The 14,287-nt window shown below is 34.6% G+C and overlaps 1 protein-coding gene across 2 annotated transcripts in view; it reads right to left on the bottom strand.

Moving 5' to 3' along the window:
• STXBP3 (syntaxin binding protein 3) overlaps positions 1-14,287 on the bottom strand; it is a 54,173-nt gene that overhangs the window by 21,959 nt on the left and 17,927 nt on the right. For both annotated transcript variants that reach the window (XM_070367571.1, XM_070367572.1), the window contains exons 4-9: positions 14,158-14,234; positions 11,106-11,184; positions 9,765-9,865; positions 6,151-6,305; positions 1,466-1,556; positions 309-433 (exon numbers count right to left, since the gene is read on the bottom strand). In XM_070367571.1, coding sequence (XP_070223672.1) covers positions 309-433; positions 1,466-1,556; positions 6,151-6,305; positions 9,765-9,865; positions 11,106-11,184; positions 14,158-14,234 — 628 coding nt within the window. The remainder of the gene's footprint in view (positions 1-308; positions 434-1,465; positions 1,557-6,150; positions 6,306-9,764; positions 9,866-11,105; positions 11,185-14,157; positions 14,235-14,287) is intronic.

The following is a 14,287-nucleotide window of genomic DNA, read 5'->3' on the forward strand; positions in this document are numbered from 1 at the left end:
AAATATAGTAGTGGGCCCAGTTTATTTACTGAAAAGTACAATTCCAGCTGTTTAAAACCTATTTTTGTTGCAGACATAGTTAAGGAAGCAAATATACCAAAAAAGCTTCAAAGCAGTTAAATTACCTATTAACTAACAAGGTCAGGACATTTTTAATAGATTATGATTATAGGTGTAAGAGAAAGATAAAGCCTTGAATAAAAAAGGGTATAGGGGCTTTAGATTTCTGTTGCCTGCATAAATCATTAAATGCTAACATCCTATCCTGTTTGTATATGCCCTATATATTCCCTTCAAGTTATACTTGCTTGTATGTATCATTCTCAATCGGCAGTAGATCGTATGCCATTGCCTGAAAGGTCAGTTCGTGCACAACAGTGGACACAGGATCAAAGCCACGATCAATTATTATGAGCTGGGAATGAGTTTTACCCTGGAATAACAAGATAAAATTATCTTAAGAAACTTCCATTTCTTTCTGTGAACACATTTTTAATATCTTAGAAAACAAAATCAGACTTATCCCACATTCTTAAACATGAAGTTATATTAAAATAGAAAAATATGAGAGGCACAAGAGGGGAAGAAAATAAGACTACAAAACCAAAGCTTTCATAATTAGATTAACAGGCCTACTTAATAATATGATACTGTGAAAATTCCTTTAAAAAAATAACATTTGGCTTTCACTAAATCTATTTTCTTGGAATTTAGCTTCATAAACACTAAAACTCATCTAAGTTATGAAAGGAAGATATTACCTGAGCTCTTTATGTTACACATTGCACTAAACTAAGCTTCCTAGTCCTCTGATACCACCTCTGTCAAGTCTACTCAGACTCCTCACTCTCCAACCCAAGCCCAAATGCTGGAATTCCCCAGGTTCCAATCTTAGTCTTTGATTATATTATCTTGATAAGATAGTAGTAGCTGTCATTTATTAAACTCCTATATGTGCCAAACACATGCTAATCTGCCTAATCCTCATACCAACCAACCAAAGTACATATCATATGATCCATATTATATGAAAATACAACTCACAGTAAATATGTCCAAGAATACAGAGTTGGTGATAAAAGGAAAAACTGTTTATTAAATGTTTACAGCTTCAAGGATTATTCTAAAAACTTTTTATGTATTAATGCATTTAGTCCTCTATATTATAAAATAGGTATTCTCCTATTACCCCCTTTTTATACATAAAAAACTTAACATAACTTGCTAATTGATATATACATGAATTAAATGGCAGAGCCAGGATCTGGACAAAGAACTTAATTCAAAACTGTTATGTTCCCCACTAAGCCACATTATCTATTACGATTTCTACTACCATTTAAATCAGTGATATCCAAATCAAAATTCTCAAATCAATGCTGGAAAATAAATGAACAGTTTCCTTGGTTTATAAAGAAATAAGACAGATTTTAAGCATAACCACTATTTGTTTTTTATATGTTACCTTTATTAGGCTCTTTTCATCAATCTTGTAGTAGTTTTCAAGCTTTTTTTCAACAAGCTGAGCAAGCTTACTGGCATTATCTAGAGGTTTACTAGAAACGAAAAAGATATTCAAACTATCTTTCAAGACACACTTTATATTATCAAGTTGAATTCTAAAATTAAACCATAAATTAAAAGATTTTATAAGCATGGAGAAATTTAGATAATAATACTAAACAAATATAATGCTATATCAATTTGTTTGGATTTTATCAATGTAAACCTTATCATATGTGCTTCAGATTTTTTTCATATGAAGGAAATATAAATAAAACTATAGTTTCTTTACTCCCCTCCCAATTCCCAGTCTTCACCCCTACCCCTAGCCACTCCTGCCCCAAAGCAACTACTACCATAATTTGATGTATATTCTTCCTATCATTACAATTATACATATATTTACTGTTTTATATGTATTTTAACAGTATATGTTTTTACTGTCATATATGTTTGAGATCTATGTTGACACACACATCAAAAAATATTTACTCATTTTAGTTCCACATAGTATTCCATCATATGATTATACTGGATTTACACATTCATTCCCCTAAAGATGGACATTTAAGTCATTCTCAATTTTATACTATTGCAAACAACATGGAAACAAATATCTTTATACATAAATATCCATGTAAATGTTTCTCTAGGTATATTATTTCTAAAAGTAGAATTGTGGGTCATATAGTATGTACGTTTTCAACTTTGCTACCATATTACTCTCCAAATTACTTGACCAATTATCTCGCCCAATTATCTATGAGATTTCCCTATATGCTAACATTTAGTCAACTTTCCAATATAGTTGTTTGTATAAAATCATATATCACTATCTTCTAAAATGATAAAACCATATTCTAAATTTTAACTTTAAGACCAGTGATATTAGTGTAACTTCTGAATCTATAAAGAAAATGTTGGAAAAGACTCTTCAATTAGCACACCAACCTCAAAAATGGAGGAACTCTTTGTAAAGGCTTCAAAGTGTTAAAGATCCTTTAGGTTTTATACTTCAAAAGTAAATGAAGCAGCAACTATACAGGATAATTTATTATACATTATGCCTTAAAATATTTTCAAAAGGAAATAATTTCATGTTAGAATTACACCTGAAAAGTTCATAAGGCATAGAAGAATACTTTACAAAAGAATAGGATAGGATTTTAAAAGCCTGGATTATTATTAACTACCACAAGAACTGGTAAGCTTATTAAATTATAAACCGGCTACAGTTATCCCTCAGGAGGGCTTCCCTGGTGGCTCAGTGGTAAAGAATCCACCTACAATGCAGGAGACCTGGATTTGATCCCTGGATTGGGAAGATCCCCTGGAGAAGGAAATGGCAACCCACTTCAGTATTCTTGCCTGGAGAATTCCAAGAACAGAGAAGCCTGGCAGGCTACCATCCATGGGGTTGCAAAAGTTGGACACGACTTAGTGACTAAACCACCACCAGTATCACAGGGGATTGGTTCCAGGACCTCATTCAGATATTAAAATCCACTGATGCTCAAGTCTCATATAAAATGGTATAGAATTTGCATATAACCTATGCACATACCCCATATCCTTAAAAATCATCTCTAGATTACTTACAACACTAATATAATGTAATGCTATGTAAACAGTCATAAATACTATGTAAATGCTATGTAAATAGTGGTCTGCATGTAGCGAATTCAAGTTTTGCTTTTGGGGACTTCCTCGAATTTTTTTTTTTTTTACATTTTCAATCCACAAATGGTTGAATTTGAGGATGCCAAACTTATGGATACAGGATAGTGGACCATATTACAGTTTCATTTCCCTGAACAAGCCAAACACCAAGAGCAGAAGCTTGAACAGAGACTGAACTCTAGCAAAACCACTTGGTTCAGAATGTAATTAGCACAGCACCTGTAAGAAAAAGAATGGTTCTAACACTTGAGGTATGAGTAAAGAGCTTGTCTGGTCACATATGAATTAAGGAGATTTACAATATTTCTTCTAAGTAATTAAGAAAACTTTTTAAATGGTTAAGGATAATGAAACTTAAATATAAAGCACTACATGAATTTGAAATTGAACAATTATGCCAACTACCTTGACAAATGTCAGTGTTTAAATTAAAGAACCTTTTAAAACAGAAACAAGTTATATTACTTATTATTAGTAATAATAGTACAGTGTATTTAATTCTACCGTTTCATTAGCGCCATGCACTATATTGAGTGCTTTATAGGTATTAACTCATTTAATTCTAAAAAAAACTTTATGATGTGATTACTATTATTTTTCCCACTTCATATATAAAGAAATTGAGAGCAGAAGAATCATACAGCCAGTAAACTGTATGATTAAACTGTATGCAGAAACTGCAGAGATTAAAATCCAAGCTGGCTATATAGAACAACATGAAAGTCTAAGAACATAATATTGAGCAAAGCCATATATAAAAAAATATCATGACCCAATGTGAAGTCAAGTGGGCCTTAGAAAGCATCACTACGAACAAAGCTAGTGGAGGTGATGGAATTCCAGGTGAGCTATTCCAAATCCTGAAAGATGATGCTGTGAAAGTGCTGCACTCACTATGCCAGCAAATTTGGGAAGCTCAGCAGTGGCCACAGGACTGGAAAAGGTCAGTTTTCATTCCAATCCCAAAGAAAGGCAATGCCAAAGAATACTCAAACTACCGCACAATGGCACTCATCTCACACGCTAGTAAAGTAATGCTCAAAATTCTCCAAGCCAGGCTTCAGCAATATGTGAACCGTGAACTTCCTGATGTTCAAGCTGGTTTTAGAAAAGGCAGAGGAACCAGAGATCAAATTGCCAACATCCGCTGGATCATAGAAAAAGCAAGAGAGTTCCAGAAAAACATCTATTTCTGCTTTATTGACTATGCCAAAGCCTTTGACAGTGTGGATCACAATAAAGTGTGGAAAATTCTGAAAGAGATGGGAATACCAGACCACCTGACCTGCCTCTTGAGAAATTTGTATGCAGGTCAGGAAGCAACAGTTAGAACTGGACATGGAACAACAGACTGGTTCCAAATAGGAAAAGGAGTACGTCAAGGCTGTATATTGTCACCCTGTTTATTTAACTTATATGCAGAGTACATCATGAGAAACGCTGGATTGGAAGAAACACAAGCTGGAATCAAGATTGCCGGGAGAAATATCAATAACCTCAGATATGCAGATGACACCACCCTTATGGCAGAAAGTGAAGAGGAACTAAAAAGCCTCTTGATGAAAGTCAAAGCGGAGAGTGAAAAAGTTGACTTAAAGCTCAACATTCAGAAAACGAAGATCATGGCATCTGGTCCCACCACTTCATGGGAAATAGATGGGGAAACAGTGTCAGACTTTATTTTTCTGGGCTCCAAAATCACTACAGATGGTGACTGCAGCCATGAAATTAAAAGACGCTTACTCCTTGGAAGGAAAGTTATGACCAACCTAGATAGCATATTCAAAAGCAGAGACATTACTTTGCCAACAAAGGTTCGTCTAGTCAAGGCTATGGTTTTTCCTGTGGTCATGTATGGATGTGAGAGTTGGACTGTGAAGAAGGCTAAGCGCCGAAGAATTGATGCTTTTGAACTGTGGTGTTGGAGAAGACTCTTGAGAGTCCCTTGGACTGCAAGGAGAGCCAACCAGTCCATTCTGAAGCAGATCAGCCCTGGGATTTCTTTGGAAGGAATGATGCTAAAGCTGAAACTCCAGTTCTTTGGCCACCTCAAGCAAAGAGTTGACTCACTGGAAAAGACTCTGATGCTGGGAGGGATTGGGGACAGGAGGAGAAGGGGACGACAGAGGATGAGATGGCTGGATGGCATCACTGACTCGATGGACGTGAGTCTGAGTGAACTCCGGGAGTTGGTGATGGACAGGGAGGCCTGGCGTGCTGCGATTCATGGGGTCGCAAAGAGTCGGACACGACTGAATGACTGATCTGATCTGATATATATATCAAGTTCAATATCAGGCAAAACTGAAATATGTGTTAGAAGTCAGAATAACAGTTACTTCTGAGGAGGAGACAGTGGGTGATGACTAGAAGGGATCATAAGGGGGGCCTCTGAGATGCTGCTAGTATTTTATCTCTTGACCTGGGTGAAGTTAGATGTCTATGTTCACTTTGGAATGATTTATCAAGCCACATAAATATAATTTATGCACTTTATAGTAAACTTTACTTTTAATAAGGAGCAAATAAATAAAGGTACATAGTACTAAAGTCAAACTTTAACTTTTAAAAAAAACCCCAAATCTATTTAAAATGGCCACTGTAATTGGATACCATATTTAGACACTATAACCAGTATCCAGATACTATGACTATTTCAATTTGGTGGAAATGTAATGAAACATTAAATGTAAGACAGTATTCCCCACAGGGCAACAAAGACATTCTTCTAAGCATTCCTTAAACTCATGAAAAATATTCATGTAAATCATACCAAATTTAAGCTCTGAAATTCAGTAACAGAGGCTATCAGTTACTCTGAAATTTAAGCCTTAAACTTTAAATCTATATATACAGCATGTTATAAAGAAAATCTGCAAACCAACACACAAAAGCACTGGGACATTACCTCTATACCAAAGAGCAAATAGACATCATAACATATAATGACACCACTGGGTGCCTTACCTTTTATATCTTACTCCAGGATTTTCATCCAGGGTAGCACATACTGTAACTATCTGCTCAGCCATTGCTTCCATGATGGTATCTTTTCCATTTCCATTACTTGGGTCTGGACTGTAACAGTAATAGAATGCATCTGGTACATCAAGAGTATATACCTAAGTTAGGCCAAAAAAGTCACACTGTCAATTTAGAAATTTGATTAAAAATATGTATCAAGAAAAGCACAGTTATTCCTTGGGACTCTACAAAATACTTGTACTAACCATGCTGTTTCCTGAATCAACTGTGTCTTTACCTTAATTAAATCTCATTTTCTCTGTCATCTTGATTTCATTCCTTTTCTCACTCTCCTTTCCTGCTTAATCTACCTCTCTCCTTCAGTTCTTGTTTTATATATAGATTGTACTGTTGGATTTTCTCTACCCGTGCAGCAAATAAAGGGATCTGAGGTAATCAAAGAAAAATAGAAACCTAATACCTGGCAAGAAGAAATAAAGCCAAAATTGGTCTATATATCTGACATACATTAAAATCTCAACCAATCAGAGAATAACCTAGAAATTTTCCAAAGTTAATATGTATCTTTAATTCCTTAGCTTATACTCTTGATATTAAGAGTATAGATAAATTTCTCTCCTTAAAGTAGAAAAATACTTCCCCAAAGAACACAGCATTGTGCCAGACATAGTACTGGTCTTTGTATACATACAGTAAAATCTCACAGACATTTTTCAACTAACAAAAGCATTTATCTACATGCAAAGAATTGGATTAGAGATTTACTATTGTGTTATTTGAGGAATACAAAACAAAAGGCTCTCTAATCGGAGGTGAGAGTTTCACATTCAATTAATTTTAATTTTGTCTTTAAACAATGGTAGTAATCCCTCTTAGCCTAATGTATTGAGTATAAAAGTAGACATGTAATAAATAATATATTAACTAATAAATTATGGATAAACTTCCCTGCATTTCCTTTCACACAAGTAATACATTTCTCTGAACATAACCTATCACTAACAGTAGGAGCCTGAACATGGACTGAGATTCAGCTAAAGCTAATGTGTTGTTTATGTCTGTCCTGCTCAGTCTTAGCTGCCATAACTGCCAACAAGTACCCTACAGCTGGACTGTGGCTTTCTCACAGTATTCTATCCCACTGCAGTGGAAAATATCTGTTCAAAAATATTTATTGCCCTTCCTGACAGGGCCCCTCCTTACAGGTGTATAGTTCCCACTCATGGATATCAGCCTATCTATGGTCATTGGAATGTGAACAGAAGTGACATGTGCCTACTTCCCTGCAGAAGCTTTAAAAGCCATTGTATGGCTCCACCATTTCTCTTTTCTTTCTGCTATGTCCCAGAGAAGAGTAAACTCTACTCCTTCAGCTTACATCCCAGAATGAAGAGGATATAGAGCAAAGACCTAGTCAAACCACAGTGGACAATAACATGAATGAGAAATAAACTTTGTTGTTGTGAAACACAGATTTGGAGATTTGTTACCACATCTTAAATTAATCTAAGTTATTATCTAATACTCCAATGAACCAAGTAGAACTCTGGAGCTGATTTTCTTTCTACATTCACATCTTGCCTTTCCTTCCCTTTCCTCCCCCTACTTTCTATCACCAACATGATGTGTTCCTTTAGACTATTACCAAATGCTTTCTTCATCTCCATGACCCACAACCAGTTCCTTAAATATAGGAATTCTCCGTTACCCCCACTCACAACTTCCATTTACTTTTCTTGCAAAATTATAGCTAGCTTAGATCTATTTCTATCTAGACACAATCTAGCACCTTCTCTACTAACTATACCAGATTTTTTGTACTCCTAAGGTCCACTGTAAACAAACTTTCTTATATTGATGCTTTCCATCTAATTGTCCTAATTTATATGTGATAGTATTAATTAAACCCTTTGAAAGGGAAAGAGTTTTCTTTAATCACTTTGACTCATGGATTTAGGAGAAGTCAACCACTTTTCTCTCCATGCAACTTCTAAATATGTTTAATGTAGAACTTCTCTTCTTTGGAAGACTATCATATCTGACTTTACCAATTTCTCTTCAATGATCTCCCAACTTCTACTTTTCCTTAAAGACTTTGGTACTCTTCTGTGTCTGCCCATTTTCTGCCATCATTCTTGATGGAACCTGGTGCCTCCTACAACTTGGTCCCAGCCTACCTACAGATTTATTTATCATACCATCACCCCTAATAATCCATAATCCTGCTGCTTTCTTGTACTTTTCTGCTTCTGTATCTTTGCACTGAGGCTAGTCTCACTTTGTAGAGTATTAAACTAAAGTTACATAATATATTCGGAGAAGGCCATGGCAACCCATTCCAGTACTGTTGCCTGGAAAATCCCATGGACGGAGGAGACTGGTAGGCTGCAGTCCATGGGGTTGCTAGGAGTCGGACACGACTAAGCGACTTCACTTTCACTTTTCACATTCATGCTTTGGAGAAGGAAATGGCAACCCACTCCAGTATTCTTGCCTGGAGAATTCCAGGGACAGCGGAGCCTGGTGGGCTGCCGTCTCTGAGGTCGCACAGAGTCGGACATGACTGAAGCAGCTTAGCAGTAGCACATAATATATTAAAGGAAAAAAATCTTAAAGTAACCTTTGGAAAACAGTTTAATGTTAAGCAGGTATCTAAAGATTTTACGATTATGGCCTTCATCAAAAACAGCAATAGCTTAAAAGAAAAATTCATTATTCAGGACCTTTTTATTTCTTAAAATATCAACCTTATGGTTCTAAGAAATAGTAAACTATTCCAATTCTACAAAATGTTAGAATCCAAACACAGAGAACAGAGCTAAACAATACACTAGCTGTGTGATTAGGGCAAGTTACTTAACCACTTTGATTTCCCCATCTTTAAAATGGAGACAGAATTACCAATACATTTATGTAAAGCATTTAGGAAAGCATCTGACAGAGAAAGTACTGTGTGTTTGCAATTATTATTATTAATTGAAGGCTCATTAACTATTCCAAAGGCAAATAAAATCTATGAGAATCCTTCATTTTATAAATTAAAATAAACGATAGTTTATATAATGTTGTGTAAAAAGTTTACTAAAGAATTTTGTTTTAATATCACAAACGGTTACAGAATATAAACATTTTTCTTTGGAGTCATTTAACAAAGATTATGCTCAAAATCTTTTGATTTCATAATCTAATAGGGCTGTACATTTTGACACACACAGGACTTAGAGATGTGAAATTTAAGTCCACTTTTACTATTAACGCTATATTCCAATTTAGTACTCCTGTTCCTACCTTCATCAGAGTAAATGCTTATTTGTGGATTGTTTAAAATTCACCAAATGTACAACACATAAAATATTGTTAGGATAAGCCTTTTTAGCAAATAAGTTCATAAAACTGCATTTTAAAATCGTTATTACAAGGGTCAAGCAAGGAGAATGGGCAGCTTGTGCTTACAGTAAAACTTTTTATTTTTAATTTTAGTTTATAATAATCCAAAATAAAAGGAGTTTTAATGCTTTAATGCTTTAATGCTTTAAGCCTTTCAATGCTCAAAAATTTTTTTAATAAAACATTTAAAAAATAAAAGTAGAAAGTACCTGAGATTCAAGTGGAATGAAGGAAATATTTATTTCTTTACATCTTCTTACTGACTTGGAGCAAGAAGCCTTAATTTTGTTAAAGAGACTGTCAGGGCAGACTGAGAGGAGGAAAAAAATCAAAGTATATAACTGCATTTAAATTTTCATTCTTTTGAATAAGTCATTCCAACATCCAAGAATATTTATTTTTATATATAATTACTGACTTTCACAAAGTAATTTACTATGAGGATAGAGATAATATGTAAATACTGCTTTTCACTTTATACAGCAGATAAATTCTAGTAATGAGCACTGTAACAGAAATTCCATTTTCCCCATTCATATCCACCATAACCTAAGATGTGTTTCCTTACAGAGCTGTTAACACAGCAAGCTAAAATTGTCAGGAAGGAAAATCAAGTCCAAACTAAGGACTTAATAAACTTTTGAAGGACTTTCAGAGCTTCTTAGGAATTCACACTTTTCTATATCTGCCACTAAGTGTAGCCACACCATACAAATTTTTCATCTTTCCTTGCATTATAGGGCTTTCTTCAATGTGAGGAAATTCCAAGCCTCCAAACTAGTAAATTCTGCACCCTAGAGCCGTCTTCCCCTTGCCCCTGCCTTTTACCTAACTGCTTATAGTTTCACTAAATCTAGGTTGGAGTATTAACCATGGGCTTCTACTATCTTTTAACACGATGTTCTTTAATTTCAAGATTCCTTAAATTAAAAGAGGCTTCACACATTAAAGTTTATCAACTCCATAAACATGATTTCTGTGTAACAAGGTTACTTAAATGGCAAATACTTATGATATGGCATTTTCTAAAATGCAAACTGCTGCTAGGTATGAGATAAATAATAATTTACAGGAAAAATAAGCTAGAAAGCTGCTTTTTATTTGAATCTACAGCATAGAAAAAGAAATGTGATAGATTTTCTCCCTTACTGTTAGCAAACAGATGACAGTTTCTTCACTGCATCTCCCAAAGGGTCTTATAATATACTTTATTATACAGTCAAATCCCCAGTTGTAACTTTGGTTTAAAGAAGAATTCTCCCTGTTATTGGAACAGAATTTGAGGGATAGCTCTCTCTGTCAAACCCCTCTCCCCTGTACACCAGCAAAAATGACCATCTTCTGAAACTAGTTTGGAATGATTTAATTTTCTATCACCTTATCATGAATTAGGATAGAAATAACCTTAGGATAGAATTTTTAGATTCTTTCTAATCTAACTAGAACAAACAATAAATACAAAGTCACTACTATTAAAATTAGCCTAAGAAATATTTCATAATTAGTAGGATTTGAAATAATGAAGCAATAACTTTTACAAAGCTACTTACAGTCAGTGAAGTAGATATACGCTGCTTTATATTTGTTCTCTGATTTACCTCCAAAATCACGTAAAAAACAGTCTACAGACTGAAAAAAGGTTGGATGTTAATATACATTTTATCAAATACTAATTTAAATGTGCTACTTTTGAAATAACTAAGATTATTTTGATGATAAAGTAAAACCTTAACTGTCAAAACTGTAACTTACAAACTGATTTTTTAAGATGCTATGTTATCTAGCCACTTACAGTGAGAAGTGAAATAAGTAGTAAGGTAAGATATATGAACAGAGAGTGCTCTTTTGGTGATGAGGAGACCTAAGAATGGTCAAGTAACTAAGAAGCTGAAGCAACATAGAAGACAAGACTACTGGAAGAAAATGAATGTACGGTGAAGTATTACCTACACAGATAATGAAACCATCGAGACTACTACTGGAGAAGTGTTAAAGAGACTGCCAATGAGCTAAGAGCTAAAATTGCCAAGAGGGATTAGAATGAAAGACTAAAAGGTTAGCAGACTACGAGGAAGAGGGAAAGCAGGTAATATACTCTAACAGTATCTGCCTCTCTGCTGGTAGTTTTCAAGATACAACAGTCTGAAAGCAAGAACAATTTAATCTTCTCATCCATCTGTTCCTTTCTGTCTCCCTGCAACTCCTACAACCAGTATATTTCTGTTAGAGCTCATTAATGTATCCTGCAAGTCTCTTATCTTCCCCACCATGATTTCCATGATTTTTTTTTTTTTTTTTGCTTGAGATACTTTTTTTTTTTTTTTAATATTTATTTATTATTTTGGTTACTCTGGATCTTAGTTGAGGCAAGTGAACTCTTAGTTGAGGCACGTGGGATCTAGTTCCCTGTCCAGGGATTGAACCTGGGCTTTCTGCATTGGAAGCACAGAGTCTTAGCCACTTGATCACAAGGGAAGTCCCGAGATACTTCGTTTTTATCTTAAAGACTATCAATTAAAATTTCCATAGTGATTATCCTCCTCTACAGTCAACTACTTAACTAAGAAAATATACTTCAGAGCTTCAGAAAGTTTTTACATGTTACACCAGACTCTTAAGTGTACTATTTTCTGTTCAGATTATCACCCTTCCTTCCAAGCTCTTGTATTTTGCCATATGTATCCTCTTCTCATTCTTACTAAACCTTCTCTCTCAGGTCACTTGACCCACTTAGATGTGTGGTTGCTTCCATGTCAGCTCAGCTAACACTTAGGTTTAGTTGTTGGGAGTATCCTAAAGAGAGGCAGTACCATAAGAAGAAGGTAAACAGGTTTCTCCTCCTGAGGGCTATAAGTATAAAAGAAAACAAACCACCCATCTGACCTTTCCCTAGCTTCCCTGGTGGCTCAGAGGTTAAAGCGTCTGCCTGCAATGCAGGAGACCTGGGTTCTATCTCTGGGTCAGGAAGATCCCCTGGAGAAGGAAATGGCAATCCACTCCAATATTCTTGCCTGGAAAATCCCATGGGCGGAGGAGCCTGGTGGGCTACAGTTCACAGGGTTGCAAAGAGTTGGACACGACTGAGCAACTTCACGTTCACATTCACAGATCTTTTATAACCAAAACTCTTCCTAAAATCTGTCATTTCATGACCCTTGCCTGAGAACTCTCTGTAGCTAGTCCCCAGATGCTTGCCCAGCCCCTGAGGAAGGAAATCTCACACCAAGTTTCTCTACAAGTGCCCAAAGAGTCCAAGGCTTCACATGTACCCATAGGTCTATAGGACCCAAAAGATAATTGATTCAGGACAGGAAGAGAAACTGGAGTTGGTTGTGGGAGATAAAGGAGTCACACTTAGATATAATTTTCTCTGAATTCTTTGATCCTTTCCTGAATATTTAATTCTGTATCCTGCTTTCTGTCACTTACATTAAAAATGAACATTTACATAGATCATTAAAATTTTCTAGAAATCTCATTTTCAATGGTCACATGGTCTTTCCTACCATTATGTGTTAATACTAAGAATTTCTCTGGATTTTAGGAATTTAGTTTGACCATTTACGGATTTTTTTTTAACAATAAATTTTACGATTCAGAACGTTTTAAGGTTCTTGATATGGCAAGTTATTTTCCAAAATGGCTGTATTAATCTATACTCCCACTAGCAGTGTATAGTAGTTTCTGCTCCATTATCCATTGACAATGCATATTGAGAGCTAGATAAGATACATAGATAAGACAAATAAATAAATAAATGTCTAAATATACACACACACTTTTTTTAGTCCCTCTGCCAATTTAGTAAGTGAAAATGGTGCTTTTAACTTTCATTTTTTTCTGAGCATAAATTTTCTTACAAAATTATATTACAGATAAGATACAAAATGTCATTAAAATCTACCAGCAGCCAACATGTAGAGATTACATAGTAAATATTTGGGTTTTTCCCTACTGTCTGCTAGAGTTAGAAGAAACTGGAAGTGTAAAATTAACATTTTTATTCTAAGAATAAGCCAAAGGATGTGTTGGAAAATGCACTCTCAGATACTATACAGAATAAATGAATCTGATACTTTATATGACTCTAAAAGCTTGTTGACTTTAAGTATGAATTAAATCATGGTTAGATTATAAATTTTAAAAATTCCTTTCCTATAAAAAATATATACACATACATATATATGCATATATGTGTGTATACACATACATATGTATGTGTATGCCATAGGGAAGTAACTAACACTAATGAAAGATTAATCCAAGACTATTTCTTTTACATACACTTCTATTCTCCTAAAATCATGGTTGACTAGAAACTACATGAGTAACAAATTATTCAAAGAAACTTTGAAACTCTATTGTTTTATACAAATAAATTCTGCTTTCATATAGGGGAGAAAGGAATTCTTTCACATACATTCCCATTGAGAAGAATGCAAATAAAACAATCTTCTAACTCAGAAAGATTTTCTTACACAAACTAGTTTATAACACTACCTGTATAATAAAGGACATTTTATTACTTTAAATTTTCTAAGAGAAAATCACATCTATGGTGACAGTTTTGAAGAACATACTGTTTAGATTCAAAACACTCACCTTTGATGTTGGAGAGATAAAATAAAGAGCTTTCATTTGTCTGACAGGTTCTCGATTTTTATAAATATTCTCCACAACTAACAAAAAAAAGTCCAAAATATAAACAAAAGAATTATATTTGACTTAGAGT

The sequence above is a fragment of the Bos mutus genome, chromosome 3 (genome assembly GCF_027580195.1).
Source record: "Bos mutus isolate GX-2022 chromosome 3, NWIPB_WYAK_1.1, whole genome shotgun sequence".
Classification (NCBI taxonomy): Eukaryota; Metazoa; Chordata; class Mammalia; order Artiodactyla; family Bovidae; genus Bos; species Bos mutus.